The 13,963-nt window shown below is 37.6% G+C and overlaps 1 protein-coding gene across 1 annotated transcript in view; it reads right to left on the bottom strand.

The window, feature by feature from the left end:
* dmxl1 (Dmx like 1) overlaps nucleotides 1–13,963 on the bottom strand; it is a 123,416-nt gene that overhangs the window by 108,609 nt on the left and 844 nt on the right. The window contains exons 2-5 of the mRNA XM_079827542.1: nucleotides 5,351–5,471; nucleotides 4,766–4,891; nucleotides 1,501–1,575; nucleotides 49–130 (exon numbers count right to left, since the gene is read on the bottom strand). Coding sequence (XP_079683668.1) covers nucleotides 49–130; nucleotides 1,501–1,575; nucleotides 4,766–4,891; nucleotides 5,351–5,437 — 370 coding nt within the window. The 5' untranslated portion in view covers nucleotides 5,438–5,471. The remainder of the gene's footprint in view (nucleotides 1–48; nucleotides 131–1,500; nucleotides 1,576–4,765; nucleotides 4,892–5,350; nucleotides 5,472–13,963) is intronic.

Genomic DNA, 13,963 nt, shown 5'->3' with positions numbered 1-13,963 from the left:
GAGCGGCTCATCTTGGACACCAGGAGCACACCTGATGACCTCACGTACCGCTCGGGTGCCACGTCAGGATGTGGGCGGCCGACTGCAGGACGAACTGCCCGCTCTTCTGCCAATGAAAATTCAGCTTCTGCTGAACACGACAACAAACATCATCACATGTGTGCATCTGACAGAGGCTTTTATACAATGTACAAACCGGGGGTCAAACTGATTTTTGGACCCACTTTATATTAGGCGGCCTTAAAGCATTAGTTCAGCCAAAAATGTAAATTGTGTGATTAATGACTGAGCCTCATGTGGTTGGACACCCGTCAGACCTCCGTTCATCTTCAGACACAAATGAAGATATTTTAGTGTAAATCTGATGCTCTGAAAGGCCTCCATTGGCTCAACTTTACACTCTCAAGACCCTTAAAAGACACTAAAGACTAAAGTTACAAAGTCCATCTCACTACAGCGGCTCTACAATAACTTTATGAGAATAGTTTCTGTGCGCAAAAAAACCCTAAATAACGACTTATATAGAGATGACGATTTCAAAACACGGCATCATGAAGCTGCGAAGCGTTAAGCGTCACTTTTTAAACAGCTGATAGTTATTGTGTTTAAAGAGGAACGTCTGAAGAGCAAATAACACTGAAACTAGAGATGGATTACATATATAGAATACAACACACCTCTCTGAGCGCCATTTTCCTGAGGTTTACCTGTCTTTAGTTCAAGAAGCGTTAAAGATATCTTGATGTCATTTTAGATTCTTGTTCTCATGACATTTCTTTTGGAATCTTAACTTTTTGGTTCAATCTCGTAGACATTTTTCAGCATTATTTGTTCTTCAGATTCTCCTTTTTAAATGTAATAAGTATCAGCCGTGTGAGTGACCCACATCTCTGAAAATGGGTAAAATTTGAACTCGGAGCCGCATTGAGATCTCCATATCTCTGAGACTGAACCATCGACGGCCTTTAAAATGAAGAAACCTAAAGTAAAGTTAGTTGAGAAGCAGAATCTAGAAGGATATTCCGATATCTTTAATACTTCTGGAGTTACAGGCACTCAAACTTGAGTCAAAGACACAGCAGAAGTGCTTCTTCCCCATGTTTGAGCGCTCACCGTTGGCATATAATGACACACAGATTGATAAAGTCAACAGATTTCACTAATAGATCTACCAATCTCTGTGTGAGAATACAATAATGATGCTGCCATCTTTCTAAAGTCATGTTTACACCCCTGTGATTGGCTCCAGAGCTCAGGTGGAAACTGTCATTCTGAGCCTCAAGAAATGTCTCAATACACATCTCAGACATTCACTATTCTGGCTCTCTTCAGTGTTTATGTTTGTCTTCCCCAAATTGACCCATTGGAATAATATTTCACTGTTTTTACTGTATTTATGATCAAATAAATGCAGCTTTGATGAGCAGAAGTTCCTTCCCCATTACTTTTGATGTACACTAGATCATGGGTTCATGCGCATTTAGTCCAGATGAAACTCACTTTCTGTGCTTTCCCGTTTGGGCTGACCTCCACCGGCTCAAACACACAAACAATGTTCCCGTACGATGCGGCGATCTGAAAACAGAGCAGATGGAGAGTTTGCACAGTAATGATCCCGTCAGATACACCGGCTGAATATTAACCCTTAATCGGCCCTTGGGCTCCAGCTGACCCCACTGGACTTTTCCTCCATTTTTAAAAAGTGTTCCCTTCATCTCAGGGCCATGAGACTCTGGGACTTTTCCTAAATAATCTAAACATGCATAAAAAATCTGGGCTTGATTTGGTTGTTCTAAAGGTGTGTAAAAAATGTTTTACCGTTTAAGTCCCTCGGGGTCAGATTGACCCCACATTGAAAATGAATGGGAAAGTGTAAAAAAAAAAATCACTTTTTTTGTCAAAAAAAAGTAACTAAATCCAGTATAAATCTGAAAATGTCCACATTTATATCAAGGTCTGGTCCTAGAGCATAAACACAAAGTAGAACGAACTTTCTGTCTCACACACACACACGTACACACACACACACACACACAAACGTGTGTGACTGCAACAGAGAGTATTTTTATTGAAATTGGCAAATAAAATCAACAAAACTGGCATAAATCTGAAAGATTTTCATACATAAATGAAGTACTAATACTAGAGCACAAATGCAATATGGAACAATCATGTTCACTCACACACACACACACACACGCAAACACAGATGTCTGGAGCATTTTTTTTTATTTTGGCAATGAATGGGAAAATGTATAAAATGCTTTTTTTTTCACTTTGTTTGTTAAAAAAAATCAACTAAATCCAGTATAAATCTGAAAATGTCTACATTTATATCAAGATCTGGTCCTAGAGCATAAACACAAAGTGGAACGAACTTTCTGTCTCATACACACACACACACACACACACACACACACAAACACAAACAAACACACACATGTGTGTGTGACTGCAACAGAGAGCATTTTTATAGAAACTGGCAAATAAAATCAACAAAACTGGCATAAATCTGAAAGATTTTCATACATAAATGAAGGACAAATACTAGAGCACAAATGCAACATGGAACAGTCATGAGAAAGAGAGGGAAAAGGGCAAATAAAAGAAAGATGAAAGGCAGCTTAACTTCTGCATAACTTCCCTATGGACCTCTAGTGGATAATGTGCTCATTGCGCTCTTTCTCTCTTTAACTATAATTCCTAAAGTTTTTCCACAAACCTACAGATGGCGGTATTCTATCCCTAACACACAGAGCAATGTCCAAAAACTATTTATATTTATTTAAGATCATCATTCAAGTGATTTTTTCATAAAAAAATAATTTTTAATGAGCCAATTTATGACATAGTTAAGTATTTGTGCAGTAAATAGGTAAAAAACTACCAAATACCCACAAAAGCACAGCATAAATGTATAGTTGAGAAGTAAATAAAGGAAATGATATATAGTTTTCCATGTAAAAAATGTATATTTCCTTATGCAATCGCTCTGTAAAAGTTTGGGGTCTATCTGAGCCCAAGGGCCTCAAACGTAAACCCTGAGGGCCGATTAAGGGTTAAAGCTCTCCGCGATCCGTGTGTGTTGTGCTTCCCCACTCGAGGAACGTTCCCACGCTCATGTGTTGGACTGAACAATGAGTGGAAACGCGAGCACACCACGGCTGGATGCTTTTAATTAAAGGAAGCGAGAGAGCATTTCAGAGCTCTTCGTTTAGGCCACCACACGCCTGGCATGTAAATGACGTCGGGTTTACAGGTTCAGGAACTTCAGGAACAGGCCCGGAAATTCAAGGGAATTATACACTTATATAAATAAAAACGATGTTCACGCTTCACTCCACTAAACTGGCCTGTTATCTAGAATACACCAGTATTAAATTCCCGTTTTATGAAAGGATTCTGGGATTCCGTGTCGTTTTCCACATCGCAGAAATCACAGGGCCCTGATTTAACGCCATGACATCAAAGACTAAAGACTTTCAGCTCCAATTGAAGACCTTAAAGCATTAGTTCACTTTTAAATAAACTTTAGCTGATAGTTTCCTCAGCCCATGTCATCAGAGATGTCCATGTCTTTCTTTCTGCAGTGGAAGAGAAATGAAGGTTTTGGATGAAAACACTCCAGGGTTTCCTCCATATAATGGACTTCAATGGGCTCCAAACGGGTCAGTTTCAGTGCAGCTTTAAACGACCCCAGATGATGAATAAGGGTCTGATCTAGACAAACCATCAGCTTCTGAGAGAAACCCAGCAGTATTTATGATATTATTTTACCTCTTATCAGACGAGCGTGATCATCTCTGAGCTCAGACATAACTTCCGCCTAGTGAGGTCAAATAAGAGCGTGGTCATAGATATATCGATAGTAGATGCCTCATTAGTGCCTGCACTTATCAGTAGAATGAGCCATCTATGATCGATATATCTATGACCACGCTCGTATTTTGACCTCACTTAGCGGAAGTTATGTCTGAGCTCAGAGATGATCACGCTCGTCTGATAAGAGGTAAAATAATATCATAAATACTGCTGGGTTTCTCTCAGAAACTGATGGTTTGTCTAGATCAGACCCTTATTCATCATCTGGTGTCGTTTAAAGCTGCACTGAAACTGTCATTTGAACCGTTTGGGTCCCATTGAAGTCCATTATATGGAGGAAAATCCTGGACTGTTTTCATCCAAAACCTTCATTTCTTTTCGACTGCAGAAAGAAAGACATGGACATCTCTGAAGTTTATTTAAAAGTGAACTAATCCTTTAATTTGTAGAGGTTGAATGAAGACGCACTAACCCTGACACAAACACAGATGTGTGTCTAATAATAGCACAGGTGTATCTGGGTTAGGGTTAGAGCGGGCGGACGTGTGAAGTTGCTAATACTAACATGTTTGAGGTCAATGGATGATGAGCGAATGTTTGGATTTCCTGCGTTACACTTCTCACGTTCATTATTCATCCAAGATCAACATAATTCATCAGAGCGACACAGCTCGTGTGTGTGTGTGTGTGTGTGTGTGTGTGTGTGTGTGTGTGTGTGTGTGTGTGTGTGTGTGTGTGTGTGATGGGTAGGTTTAGGGGCAGTGTAAGGGATAGAATATACAGTATGTACAGTATAAAAACCATTACGCCTATGGAAAGTCCCCATAAAACATGAAAACCCAACGTGTGTGTGTGAGTGTGTGAGTGTGTGTGTGTGTGTGTGTGTGAGTGTGTGTGTGTGTGTGTGTGTGTGTGTGTGTGTGTGTGTGTGTGTGTGTCTCACCTGTCCGCCCTGGAGTGAGCAGTCCACACAGCCCACCTGAATGTTCCCGTGTTTGGCTCCTGGGATGATCTGGACCCTTTCAAAGTCACTGCCCAGAATGACGATATCACAGCCGGAGGCGTAAGCCTGTGAGGGGACACACGGATGAAACATGACGACATGACGTCTCTCACACACACACACACTCACACACACACACACACACACACACACACACACTCACACACACACACACACACACACACACACACACACACACACACACACACACACACACACACACACACACACACACTCACACACACACACACACACACACACACACACACACACACACACACACACACTCACACACACTCACACACACACACACACACACACACACACACACACTCACACACACTCACACACACTCACACACACTCACACACACACTCACACACACACACACACACACACTCACACACACACACTCACTCACACACTCACACACTCACTCACACACACACACACACACTCACACACACTCACACACACTCACACACACACACACACACACACACACACACACACACAGGTGTTTACCGTGAACGGCCGGCTGCTGACGCTGCCCACGGAGAAGCAGTTGTCTCCGGGGTTGACGGCGCCCGTGAGCACCTGGTGCAGGTTCATGGCTCTTGGCACACTTGAGTTTCAGCTCGAAGCCCTGAATAAAACACACACACACACACACACACACACACACAGGACAGCCGTCACACAGTGTCTCTGTCCATCATAAAAGTGCATCTGTCCATCATAAAAAAAGTGCATCTGTCCATCATAAAAGTGCATCTGTCCGTCATAAAAGTGCATCTATCCATCATAATAGTGCATCTATCCATCATAAAAGTGCATCTATCCATCATAATAGTGCATCTGTCCATCATAAAAATGCATCTATCCATCATAATAGTGCATCTATCCATCATAAAAGTGCATCTATCCATCATAATAGTGCATCTATCCATCATAATAGTGCATCTATCCATCATAAAAGTGCATCTATCCATCATAATAGTGCATCTATCCATCATAAAAGTGCATCTATCCATCATAAAAGTGCATCTGTCCATCATAAAAATGCATCTATCCATCATAATAGGGCATCTATCCATCATAAAAGTGCATCTATCCATCATAATAGTGCATCTATCCATCATAATAGTGCATCTGTCCATCATAAAAATGCATCTATCCATCATAATAGTGCATCTATCCATCATAAAAGTGCATCTGTCCGTCATAAAAGTGCATCTATCCATCATAAAAGTGCATCTATCCATCATAATAGTGCATCTATCCATCATAAAAGTGCATCTATCCATCATAAAAGTGCATCTGTCCATCATAAAAATGCATCTATCCATCATAATAGTGCATCTATCCATCATAAAAGTGCATCTATCCATCATAATAGTGCATCTATCCATCATAAAAGTTCATCCATCCATCATAAAAGTGATCTATCCATCATAAAAGTGATCTATCCATCATAAAAGTGATCTATCCATCATAAAAGTGTAGGTATCTATCCATCATAAAAGTGATCTATCCATCATAAAAGTGCATCTATCCATCATAAAATTGCATCTATCCATCATAAAAGTGCATCTATCCATCATAATAGTGTATCTATCCATCATAAAAGTGTATCTATCCATCATAAAAGTGCATCTGTCCATCATAAAAGTGCATCTATCCATCATAAAAGTGCATCTGTCCATCATAAAAGTGCATCTATCCATCATAAAAGTGCATCTGTCCATCATAAAAGTGCATCTATCCATCATAAAAGTGCATCTGTCCATCATAATAGTGTATCTATCCATCATAATAGTGCATCTATCCATCATAAAAGTGCATCTGTCCATCATAAAAGTGCATCTATCCATCATAAAAGTGCATCTGTCCATCATAAAAGTGCATCTATCCATCATAATAGTGCATCTATCCATCATAAAAGTGCATCTATCCATCATAATAGTGTATCTATCCATCATAATAGTGTATCTATCCATCATAATAGTGCATCTATCCATCATAATAGTGTATCTATCCATCATAATAGTGTATCTATCCATCATAATAGTGTATCTATCCATCATAATAGTGTATCTATCCATCATAATAGTGCATCTATCCATCATAATAGTGTATCTATCCATCATAATAGTGTATCTATCCATCATAATAGTGTATCTATCCATCATAAAAGTGCATCTATCCATCATAAAAGTGCATCTATCCATCATAATAGTGTATCTATCCATCATAAAAGTGCATCTATCCATCATAATAGTGCATCTATCCATCATAAAAGTGCATCTATCCATCATAAAAGTGCATCTGTCCGTCATAATAGTGCATCTGTCCATCATAAAAGTGCATCTGTCCATCATAATAGTGCATCTATCCATCATAAAAGTGCATCTGTCCGTCATAATAGTGCATCTGTCCATCATAAAAGTGCATCTATCCATCATAAAAGTGCCTCTGTCCATCATAAACGTGTATCTATCATCATAAAAGTGCATCTATCCATCATAAAAGTGCATCTGTCCATCATAAAAATGCATCTATCCATCATAATAGTGCATCTATCCATCATAAAAGTTCATCTATCCATCATAAAAGTGATCTATCCATCATAAAAGTGATCTATCCATCATAAAAGTGTAGGTATCTATCCATCATAAAAGTGATCTATCCATCATAAAAGTGCATCTATCCATCATAAAATTGCATCTATCCATCATAAAAGTGCATCTATCCATCATAATAGTGTATCTGTCCATCATAAAAGTGTATCTATCCATCATAAAAGTGCATCTGTCCATCATAATAGTGTATCTGTCCATCAAAAAAGTGCATCTATCCATCATAATAGTGTATCTATCCATCATAATAGTGTATCTATCCATCATAATAGTGCATCTATCCATCATAATAGTGCATCTATCCATCATAATAGTGCATCTATCCATCATAAAAGTGCATCTATCCATCATAATAGTGTATCTATCCATCATAAAAGTGTATCTATCCATCATAAAAGTGCATCTATCCATCATAATAGTGTATCTATCCATCATAAAAGTGTATCTATCCATCATAAAAGTGCATCTGTCCATCATAAAAGTGCATCTATCCATCATAAAAGTGCATCTGTCCATCATAATAGTGCATCTATCCATCATAATAGTGTATCTATCCATCATAAAAGTGTATCTATCCATCATAAAAGTGCATCTGTCCATCATAAAAGTGCATCTATCCATCATAAAAGTGCATCTGTCCATCATAAAAGTGCATCTATCCATCATAAAAGTGCATCTGTCCATCATAAAAGTGCATCTATCCATCATAAAAGTGCATCTGTCCATCATAATAGTGTATCTATCCATCATAATAGTGCATCTATCCATCATAAAAGTGCATCTGTCCATCATAAAAGTGCATCTATCCATCATAAAAGTGCATCTGTCCATCATAAAAGTGCATCTATCCATCATAATAGTGCATCTATCCATCATAAAAGTGCATCTATCCATCATAATAGTGTATCTATCCATCATAATAGTGTATCTATCCATCATAATAGTGCATCTATCCATCATAATAGTGTATCTATCCATCATAATAGTGTATCTATCCATCATAATAGTGTATCTATCCATCATAATAGTGTATCTATCCATCATAATAGTGCATCTATCCATCATAATAGTGTATCTATCCATCATAATAGTGTATCTATCCATCATAAAAGTGCATCTATCCATCATAAAAGTGCATCTATCATCATAAAAGTGCATCTGTCCATCATAATAGTGTATCTGTCCATCATAAAAGTGCATCTGTCCATCATAAAAGTGCATCTGTCCATCATAATAGTGCATCTATCCATCATAAAAGTGCATCTATCCATCATAAAAGTGCATCTGTCCATCATAATAGTGTATCTATCCATCATAAAAGTGTATCTATCATCATAAAAGTGCATCTGTCCATCATAATAGTGTATCTGTCCATCATAAAAGTGCATCTGTCCATCATAAAAGTGCATCTGTCCATCATAATAGTGCATCTATCCATCATAAAAGTGCATCTATCCATCATAAAAGTGCATCTATCCATCATAAAAGTGTATCTATCCATCATAATAGTGCATCTATCCATCATAAAAGTGCATCTATCCATCATAAAAGTGCATCTGTCCATCATAAAAGTGCATCTATCCATCATAAAAGTGCATCTGTCCGTCATAATAGTGCATCTGTCCATCATAAAAGTGCATCTGTCCATCATAATAGTGCATCTATCCATCATAAAAGTGCATCTGTCCGTCATAATAGTGCATCTGTCCATCATAAAAGTGCATCTGTCCATCATAATAGTGCATCTATCCATCATAAAAGTGCATCTATCCATCATAAAAGTGCATCTATCCATCATAAAAGTGCATCTGTCCATCATAAAAGTGCATCTATCCATCATAAAAGTGCATCTGTCCATCATAAAAGTGCATCCATCCATCATAAAAGTGCATCTATCCATCATAAAAGTGCATCTGTCCATCATAAAAGTGCATCCATCCATCATAAAAGTGCATCTGTCCGTCATAATAGTGCATCTGTCCATCATAAAAGTGCATCTGTCCATCATAATAGTGCATCTATCCATCATAAAAGTGCATCTATCCATCATAAAAGTGCATCTATCCATCATAAAAGTGCCTCTGTCCATCATAAACGTGTATCTATCATCATAAAAGTGCATCTATCCATCATAAAAGTGCATCTGTCCATCATAAAAGTGCATCTGTCCGTCATAATAGTGCATCTATCCATCATAAAAGTGCATCTGTCCGTCATAATAGTGCATCTGTCCATCATAAAAGTGCATCTGTCCATCATAATAGTGCATCTATCCATCATAAAAGTGCATCTATCCATCATAAAAGTGCATCTATCCATCATAAAAGTGCATCTGTCCATCATAAAAGTGCATCTATCCATCATAAAAGTGCATCTGTCCGTCATAATAGTGCATCTGTCCATCATAAAAGTGCATCTGTCCATCATAATAGTGCATCTATCCATCATAAAAGTGCATCTATCCATCATAAAAGTGCATCTATCCATCATAAAAGTGCCTCTGTCCATCATAAACGTGTATCTATCATCATAAAAGTGCATCTATCCATCATAAAAGTGCATCTGTCCATCATAATAGTGCATCTGTCCATCATAAAAGTGCATCTATCCATCATAAAAGTGCATCTATCCATCATAAAAGTGCATCTGTCCATCATAAAAGTGCATCTGTCCATCATAATAGTGTATCTATAATCATAAAAGTGCATCTGTCCATCATAAAAGTGCATCTGTCCATCATAATAGTGCATCTGTCCATCATAAAAGTGCATCTGTCCATCATAATAGTGTATCTGTCATCATAAAAGTGCATCTGTCCATCATAAACGTGCATCTGTCCATCATAATAGTGTATCTATCATCATAAAAGTGCATCCATCCATCATAAAAGTGCATCTGTCCATCATAAAAGTGCATCTGTCCATCATAATAGTGTATCTATAATCATAAAAGTGCATCTGTCCATCATAATAGTGTATCTGTCCATCATAATAGTGCATCTGTCCATCATAAAAGTGCATCTGTCCATCATAAAAGTGCATCTGTCCATCATAAAAGTGCATCTGTCCATCATAAAAGTGCATCTATCCATCATAAAAGTGCATCTATCCATCATAAAAGTGCATCTGTCCATCATAAAAGTGCATCTATCCATCATAAAAGTGCATCTGTCCGTCATAAAAGTGCATCTGTCCATCATAATAGTGCATCTATCCATCATAAAAGTGCATCTATCCATCATAAAAGTGCATCTATCCATCATAAAAGTGCCTCTGTCCATCATAAACGTGTATCTATCATCATAAAAGTGCATCTATCCATCATAAAAGTGCATCTGTCCATCATAATAGTGCATCTGTCCATCATAAAAGTGCATCTATCCATCATAAAAGTGCATCTATCCATCATAAAAGTGCATCTATCCATCATAAAAGTGCATCTATCCATCATAAAAGTGCATCTGTCCATCATAAAAGTGCATCTGTCCATCATAATAGTGTATCTATAATCATAAAAGTGCATCTGTCCATCATAATAGTGTATCTGTCCATCATAATAGTGCATCTGTCCATCATAAAAGTGCATCTGTCCATCATAAACGTGCATCTGTCCATCATAATAGTGTATCTATCATCATAAAAGTGCATCCATCCATCATAAAAGTGCATCTGTCCATCATAAAAGTGCATCTGTCCATCATAATAGTGTATCTATCATCATAAAAGTGCATCCATCCATCATAAAAGTGCATCTGTCCATCATAATAGTGTATCTATAATCATAAAAGTGCATCTGTCCATCATAATAGTGTATCTGTCCATCATAATAGTGCATCTGTCATCATAAAAGTGCATCTGTCCATTATAAAAGTGCCTCTGTCCATCATAAACGTGCATCTGTCCATCATAATAGTGTATCTATCATCATAAAAGTGCATCCATCCATCATAAAAGTGCATCTGTCCATCATAAAAGTGCATCTGTCCATCATAATAGTGTATCTATCATCATAAAAGTGCATCCATCCATCATAAAAGTGCATCTGTCCATCATAAAAGTGCATCTGTCCATCATAATAGTGTATCTATAATCATAAAAGTGCATCTGTCCATCATAATAGTGTATCTGTCCATCATAATAGTGCATCTGTCCATCATAAAAGTGCATCTGTCCATCATAAAAGTGCATCTGTCCATCATAAAAGTGCATCTGTCCATCATAAAAGTGCATCTGTCCATCATAATAGTGCATCTGTCCATCATAATAGTGCATCTGTCCATCATAAAAGTGCATCTGTCCATCATAAAAGTGCATCTGTCCATCATAAAAGTGCATCTGTCCATCATAATAGTGCATCTGTCCATCATAAAAGTGCATCTGTCCATCATAATAGTGCATCTGTCCATCATAAAAGTGCATCTGTCCATCATAATAGTGCATCTATCCATCATAATAGTGCATCTATCCATCATAAAAGTGCATCTATCCATCATAAAAGTGCATCTATCCATCATAAAAGTGCCTCTGTCCATCATAATAGTGCATCTGTCCATCATAAAAGTGCATCTGTCCATCATAAAAGTGCATCTATCCATCATAAAAGTGCATCTATCCATCATAAAAGTGCATCTATCCATCATAAAAGTGCATCTGTCCATCATAAAAGTGCATCTGTCCATCATAAAAGTGCATCTGTCCATCATAAAAGTGCATCTATCCATCATAAAAGTGCATCTGTCCATCATAATAGTGCATCTGTCCATCATAAAAGTGCATCTATCCATCATAAAAGTGCATCTATCCATCATAAAAGTGCATCTATCCATCATAAAAGTGCATCTATCCATCATAAAAGTGCATCTGTCCATCATAAAAGTGCATCTGTCCATCATAAAAGTGCATCTGTCCATCATAATAGTGCATCTGTCCATCATAAAAGTGCATCTGTCCATCATAATAGTGTATCTGTCATCATAAAAGTGCATCTGTCCATTATAAAAGTGCATCTATCCATCATAAAAGTGCATCTGTCCATCATAAACGTGCATCTGTCCATCATAATAGTGTATCTGTCATCATAAAAGTGCATCTGTCCATCATAATAGTGCATCTATCCATCATAAAAGTGCATCTGTCCATCATAAACGTGCATCTGTCCATCATAAAAGTGCATCTGTCCATCATAAAAGTGCATCTGTCCATCATAATAGTGTATCTATCATCATAAAAGTGCATCCATCCATCATAAAAGTGCATCTGTCCATCATAAAAGTGCATCTGTCCATCATAATAGTGTATCTGTCCATCATAATAGTGCATCTGTCCATCATAATAGTGTATCTGTCCATCATAATAGTGCATCTGTCCATCATAAAAGTGCATCTGTCCATCATAAAAGTGCATCTATCCATCATAAAAGTGCATCTGTCCATCATAAAAGTGCATCTATCCATCATAATAGTGCATCTGTCCATCATAAAAGTGCATCTATCCATCATAAAAGTGCATCTGTCCATCATAAAAGTGCATCTATCCATCATAATAGTGCATCTGTCCATCATAAAAGTGCATCTGTCCATCATAAAAGTGCATCTGTCCATCATAAAAGTGCATCTATCCATCATAAAAGTGCATCTGTCCATCATAAAAGTGCATCTGTCCATCATAAAAGTGCATCCGTCCATCATAAAAGTGCATCTGTCCATCATAAAAGTGCATCTATCCATCATAATAGTGCATCTGTCCATCATAAAAGTGCATCTGTCCATCATAAAAGTGCATCTATCCATCATAAAAGTGCATCTATCCATCATAAAAGTGCATCTATCCATCATAAAAGTGCATCTGTCCATCATAAAAGTGCATCCATCCATCATAAAAGTGCATCTGTCCATCATAATAGTGCATCTGTCCATCATAAAAGTGCATCTATCCATCATAAAAGTGCATCTGTCCATCATAAAAGTGCATCTGTCCATCATAAAAGTGCATCTGTCCATCATAAAAGTGCATCTATCCATCATAAAAGTGCATCTATCCATCATAAAAGTGCATCTATCCATCATAAAAGTGCATCTGTCCATCATAAAAGTGCATCTATCCATCATAAAAGTGCATCTGTCCATCATAAAAGTGCATCTGTCCATCATAAAAGTGCATCTGTCCATCATAAAAGTGCATCTATCCATCATAAAAGTGCATCTATCCATCATAAAAGTGCATCTGTCCATCATAAAAGTGCATCTATCCATCATAAAAGTGCATCTGTCCATCATAAAAGTGCATCTGTCCATCATAAAAGTGCATCCATCCATCATAAAAGTGCATCTGTCCATCATAAAAGTGCATCTGTCCATCATAATAGTGTATCTATAATCATAAAAGTGCATCTGTCCATCATAAAAGTGCATCTGTCCATCATAATAGTGTATCTATAATCATAAAAGTGCATCTGTCCATCATAATAGTGCATCTGTCCATCATAAAAGTGCATCTGTCCA

This window comes from Gobio gobio (assembly GCF_949357685.1).
Source record: "Gobio gobio genome assembly, chromosome: 10".
NCBI lineage: Eukaryota > Metazoa > Chordata > Actinopteri > Cypriniformes > Gobionidae > Gobio > Gobio gobio.
Note: the sequence above shows the minus strand (reverse complement) of the source record. Positions and strands in the feature narration are given on the sequence as shown.